General features: G+C 38.2%; 1 protein-coding gene across 1 annotated transcript in view; it reads right to left on the bottom strand.

Annotated features, from left to right (window-relative positions):
* The window catches only part of RAB3C (RAB3C, member RAS oncogene family), a 492,549-nt gene extending 488,304 nt beyond the window's left edge, over positions 1-4,245 (bottom strand). The window contains exon 1 of the mRNA XM_006875342.1: positions 4,101-4,245. Within this exon, the coding sequence (XP_006875404.1) occupies positions 4,101-4,124 (24 nt within the window). The 5' untranslated portion in view covers positions 4,125-4,245. The remainder of the gene's footprint in view (positions 1-4,100) is intronic.
* Between the last annotated feature and the right edge of the window lie 2,325 nt (positions 4,246-6,570).

The raw sequence follows: 6,570 nt of genomic DNA, 5'->3' as shown, positions 1-6,570 counted from the left end.
CTCATAGTGACCCTGCACAGGGTTTCCAAGGCTATAAATCTTTACGGGAGCAGAAAGCCTCATCTTTCTCCCGCGGAGCAGCTGGTAGTTTCAAACTGCCGACCTTGAGGTCAGCAGCCCGATTCGTAACCACTACGCTACCAGAGCTCCTTAGGAGATAAATCATTTGACACCCTTAGCCTACAAAAGAATATTTTTCAAGTGGCCCAATTGTTTGTACAAATTGAGGTGGATATCCTGGGGATAAGGGCAGTCCCAGGAAAATCCATGCCTGGGCATAAAACATATTTCCTTCTTATAATGGTTAAGAAATGAAATTCCAGTTCTAATGCAAGCCTAAAATCACATCATGTAATAAATCCACAACCTCTGGGTATGAAAACAGCAGATATGAAACACTATAACTGGGTTCGATAAACCACATAAATTAATTTTTTACTATGGGTTAAATATCTCTTTGCCCAACACTTTGCTTTACAGAAGCAAGATGGATACTTGAGGAATTAGTCCAAATGAAGCAGAAAATAATTTCTGAACTCTCCAAAGGGTTTTTTCTTTGTTTCTTTAATGAATGAGGACTAAACTTCCAGTTCTTATATAACAGAGAGGAATCATCAAGGATACTGGGTATGGTCACCAATTCAACATGATGAAATACAAAAACTACCATTTACTTTCTATAGCCTAAGGAAACAACGATATTTGGACTTTAATTCTTTGTAAGTTATTTTTGCATATAGTATGACCGCATAATCCAATATCTAAAAGCTTTCATCACATTTTCATTTTCAGCCTACATCTATGTTCTTTCATCAGTCCTCCTCATCTCTACCCAAACATACTTTTATTTTTCCCCACTGCTCCATACCTATTCTTCTTTGAAGTTTCCTAAATGATCAGAAGGTTCTATATTTATAAGAGATAAATGTAAGAAAGCTTATAGATAACAAAACTGAACAGTCAGCATTTAATCAGAGACAAATGATTCTATTTTGGTCCTGCAAGTGATTACAAATCCAGGAGACGGGAAATGTTTGTCCATATCAAATATTTGGTTAAGTTTAAACAAGTTTATTTTATAAAAAGATGACAGGGTTATTTTGTCTTTCTTCTGAATGAAATTATAACAAGAGTGTCCACATTCTTTTCACTACCCTATTGTGCTTTCTTGTGAAAACGATAGAAGAAAGAATACGGGCTCTCTAGACAAGAGAGATCTGGTGAATGTAAGTTCTACCACATTGGGAAAGTAATTTAACCTTCATAAGCTCACGTTATTTTGCTTGTAGTGAGGGTAAAGGCTACCTCTGGGATGGTTATAGATGAAGGCTATACACAATGCTTGACACAGAAAAGATACTGAATAAGCTGGAATATGTTCACTGTTACTCTAGAGTCAAAGGATGATTTTTACACTAGAGTTTTGCCCTTGAGTCATGAGCATTGATCTTCCTCACTTCATTTAGCCCTCAGGGTTTATGTAGGCACTGGATAAGAAAACACAAATGACCATCTCCTGCATTAAAACTCTAAACTCATCACTTGGAACATTTACCAAATGCTAGTCCTGGGTATCTAGCTGCAAAGGACATGCAGTCATCAAAAACTATCCTTATATGTTGTTGTAATAATCACTGTAAAAGAACAGTTAGCATCTCTTACTTTCTATCAATTCAGAGAGAAATATTCTTCAGAAGACATTCATATACTAAAGACAGTTACCTGGAACAGAACACTGAACTGTTTACACAGACATATCAAATGTTTTCTAAAAGACATTACATGTTTTTTTTTAAAGGCTTCATTGTTTTAAGAAAATACAATAAGTAAATTAGAAATCTACTCTGAAATTAAAAGACTTATTTTATTTCACATCTGCAAATCAACTAAATGAATATATTCAAAGGAGAAAGGACTCTTTTGCAATAATGAAACTATACAGTGAAATTTTGCTTGTGAGTCATCTTGTAAAAACCCAAGTGAAAAAATAGTTTGGGCATATTTTTAAAATGATGATGTGGATATTTAAATGGAAAAAAAAATGTCCACTATTTATCTTGTGATATATTTATGTATCAAACTCACCTGGAATATGGTTATGATTAAGAAGTATGTGTGCTACAACACTATTTGCAATTTTTAAAAAGTTATAGCCCATTTATAGTTTTTACTTTCTGCATCATTATATATTCTTTAAAATCTTATAGTAATGCATAGGAAACGCACTATGATCACAGCATATTACTAGATAAACTGAATAAATAGATGTCCTTTTCCAATATATACTAAAGAAAACAGTTTTGATTTCTTAAAATGTACATCTTATGCATGATACCATTTGGGCATTTACATTTCAAAAATTTAGTTCACTGATAAAATCCACCATAAATATGAAAATAACTTCATCTACCAGAAAACTAATTTTATGTTGCCTGATTTTATACTAATTCTTTCTTCATTCAATTTTTAACTAAAATGTGGACACTGTAAAGTGCCTACTATAATTATTGGGATCATAAAATAAATTATTTCTAAAGATATTAATTTCTCATAGTTATATAAAATTTTAATGACTCTTCTTAATATTATAAGCTACTTCTGTATGAAAATAAAAATGAATACATGTGGTGGTTAGTTTTTAGTAAGTTATTTTGACAAAGGCATCAATGTATGTATGAAATTAGCTTTAAATATCATAAGTTGCTTTTAAAGTCTATTGTAAATGTTTATTTCTAATCGAGTATGATTAATTTAGCCAGTTGGCTCCTGGCAGCACCTCTACTAATGGGAAATTATCATACGCCAATATATCCTGATTGCAACAGCCTGTACCTGTATTGTCTGTCTAGATTCTTTTCACATCAGGTCTATAATGGAAAGCAAAGTCACAAACAGAGGTATTAGAAGACACACAATGGGATCAATGTTCTCTGGAACAAATCAAAATGTCAGTAACTCATAAGGTAATTTGAGAACTTCCATTATACAATCTTTCAACAAACAATTACATTCTATAGATTTTTTTAAATTTAACAGCCCAGTGTATCTTAATATACATAATCCATAAAATAAATTAAAAGTAAATTGAAGCATGTGTGCAAAGTCCTTGATTCATGAAGATACCAGTTGGAAAACATTTAAACCCAAATCAATGTCAAACATCTATATTTGACAGCTTGGGAAGGTTCTCAAGAGAGAACATATTCCAAAAGGTGTGTTCCATTCTCCCAACCTCATTCATAAAGTGTCTTTCTGTTATGTAATGGGAGCATTCTATTTGGTTAATAAACACAGGCTGATGTTTAACATTAACTGGTTGTGCATACAAATGAGAAAGCATCATTCATCTTTACTTACAAACAAACTTAAGGGAGATACTTAGGCAGAAACACCTTTGCTCCAGGGTCGTTTGCATTTCTCCGAAGAGAAAAATCTAAGCATCTGACTGAAAGAGGGAATGTGAATGTACAAAAAGCAGGCACATTACACAGGAAAGCTCAGAGGGAGTTTTCTGACACGCTGGAGTAAACCAGTTGTGTGGGTCGTAACTGATTGGATGGCAACGGTTATAGCTCTGGGATGAGCTAAGCTGAGATGTGTTTGGCATTTTTTGCTAATATTATCAGGACCCTAATTGAAGGAAGGGAACTTTGCGAACCCTAACACTGGTTTCTCTTTTCTTAACACGCTCATATTCCAGAGGAATCTGATCTCTCCCATGGAGAGTTGAAAGCCGGTCCCAGCTGATCTTTAAGTCCGTGGTTTGTACCCTGAATACAAACCAGGAGACCCAAGAGGGCAGATCAATGCCAACACGACATTTCTAGTTCCTGACTTTTGTTTGCTCGGGTTTTCATTTTAGACAGACACTCTCACTCTCCGTGCGATTCCTGCGAAGATAATGAATTTCCCTGCCCCTCACCAAGACAACATCAATCATAGTCAAGAGCTCAGGAGAACCCAGCTCTGTACCCAGGACCACGTCTCCACGGGTGATCACCCAGACCTTCCCTTTGGCAGGGCACAGTTTGTGCCTGAAGCAGAAGAGGAAAGCATCTCCCTTTATTCCTCCCGAGGCCACACTCTCTGTATAGACCCACCTGCATGGGCGCTTCGTGTCTCATTGTTGGCACAATGTCCTTTATCTCTTGCTAAGACAACTGGCCAGGGCGGCGGGTCAAGTGTGCACAGCCCGCGCGCTCCACTCTCCACACTCTGCACTCTTGGGGTTCGCTAACCCGCTCCAACATCAGCACCGGAGCTGTCCCTCCCGGCGCTGCACACGCGTACTGACCCAGAGTCCCGTGAGCTTCTGGGAGTTGTAGTCTTGTCGTGCCGAGCTTTCTAGCAGACTGACGAACCGCGAACTACACTTCCCGGCAAACAAGTACATAACAGCCTGGCTCCCCTAATCAGCCCTTTGCCGCCGAGCCTCCTCTCTCCTCCCGCGGGCTGCCCGGCTGTTATCGCTCTCCTACTCTCCAACCCATTTCCTCGCAAAGAGCAGGCTAAAGTACCCCTGCTCATCTAAGCTGGAGCTTTCTCTTTGCATGCTATCGCCTTACTAAGTCACATTATGATTTCCAGGTTAAGAAACGCGCTATCCTGTGCTAATTTCCAATACAAACGAAACCTGCGATGCTTTCGGGGACTCTCGACTCCACCCCTCCCCCTCTCGATTCGAGAAAGTTTAAACATTTCTATGGGCAGAGAGGGGTGGTTTTATAGTCTCATTTAACAAACACGGGGAGAAAGATGGTGAATGAAACACACACACAATGAAAGTGGTTTACCCGCACAATTGCACAGAGAAGACACGAGCATGGGCACACACACACACACACTCCAAAAGTCCGCCAAAGCGCTAAGTAAACTGAGCTGCTTACCTTTCCGTACAGGTCCATTGCAATTAAAGGTTCGGATATTCTCAAGTAAACCTTTCGGTTATAAATCGGGTTGGGGTCGTTCGCAGGAAGCGGGGCTAAACTGGAAAAGCACGACACAATGGAAGGGGTAGGGGTGTCGGCTGGCGAAGGGAGAAACAAGGGACGTGGAGAGGACAACTGATTTAGACGAACGTCTTCTTTCCTCTGGAGAGGAAGCGTGGAGTCTTCAAGTGGCAGCTACAGAGAAAGGGCTGAGAGTCTCCTAGGAAGTGCCAGGGGCGCGATCGCGCTGGGCAGCCCCTCCCCAGGCCCTCCCCCAGCCACCTTCCACCGTCATTAGCGCGCACACACTGCTGCCGCTGGCAGCCGGCTGCAGAGCTGATAGGGCATTGGGTTATTTACCCAAAGCAAGTCCTGTAAAATGAACACATTCATCACCAGATCCCAGATGCACCACCACAGTATGAGATGAGAGACCTCTATTAAGTTAAGCTGTATTTCTTAAAAGTTATTCCTTACATTACAATTCTACTTCTCCTAGAATAGTGCAACAACGACAAAAAAATGGTTTGAAATCTCGGAACTCATATACGTCTACTACACGTTTCGCACCCCCACCTCCAAATCCCCTTAACTGAACCACTGACATCCTTTTTCAACGACCTAGAGATCCCTCACTTTTCTCAGGAAGAAACGTTAATCAGTTCAATAATGATTGCCTCCTTGGCAGGAGGTCAAAATGATGGAACCATAGTAGAAAAGAAATGGTAACCACGCAGAGGCGTGGAAAAAAATAACTTGAACTGTTTGAAAGTTCGTTGAACTGAACAAAGTGGTAGAAAAGACATTCTGAAACTTAATGTGTTAGAAAATCTCTTTAAAGGGATTTGTAGAAAATTCATGTTATCAAAGCACACATAGATATTCCAACTCAATACATCTAGATTATAAGTCTAGGAGTATTTTAAACAAATACCCCAACAATTTTGGTGCAAGTGCTTCCTTTGCCATCATTTGAGAAATACGCATTACCTTAAAAGGACTTTAGATTTAAGACTTTTTCAGACATATTAACCTAAAAAAAGTCACAACTTCGAATAATGCAAAAATCATGTATTGAGACCCTTGTTGTTGTTGTTAAGAGTAGTCAAGTGGATTTCCACTCATAGCTACCCTGTATAGGATTTCTGAGTAGCGGCTGTGAACTTGAACTGCTGATCTTGTAGTTCAAAACAACCTTGGAGTCCTGGGCATTATGCTGCAGTTCCACACCAGGACTCATGAAATTTTAACTGTTTTGTTCATTTTACATTTTTAAGATATTTGACTAAGATAAATCTTCTAATCTTCCCATAAGTGATAATATAATGAAATAGTCTTTGTAAATATTTTAAAAATAAATTTTAAATTGCTCACCACCTAGTTGAAGGTTCTGTAATGCTTAAAACAATGTTATTTAAATTGTATAATAAAACATAAAAGTAAAAGAGAATCTAATGACAATAGGCTTCAATTAAAGCAGATTATTTAGAAGTATGATGTCTGCAATATTTTTAGAGTATGCTATATCAAAAATTGCATCACTTTATAAAACTTATTTCAAGAGACATAGTAATAGCTGTCAATAAGTTGTTCGCCTGTAAAAAGTTGCCTTGGTAAAATTTGTGTGCTTGTTGTTGTTGTT

This window comes from Chrysochloris asiatica, unplaced genomic scaffold (assembly GCF_000296735.1).
Source record: "Chrysochloris asiatica unplaced genomic scaffold, ChrAsi1.0 scaffold00320, whole genome shotgun sequence".
Lineage (NCBI taxonomy): Eukaryota > Metazoa > Chordata > Mammalia > Afrosoricida > Chrysochloridae > Chrysochloris > Chrysochloris asiatica.
The sequence above is the reverse complement of the archived record's forward strand: the minus strand, read 5'-3'. Positions and strand labels throughout refer to the sequence as shown.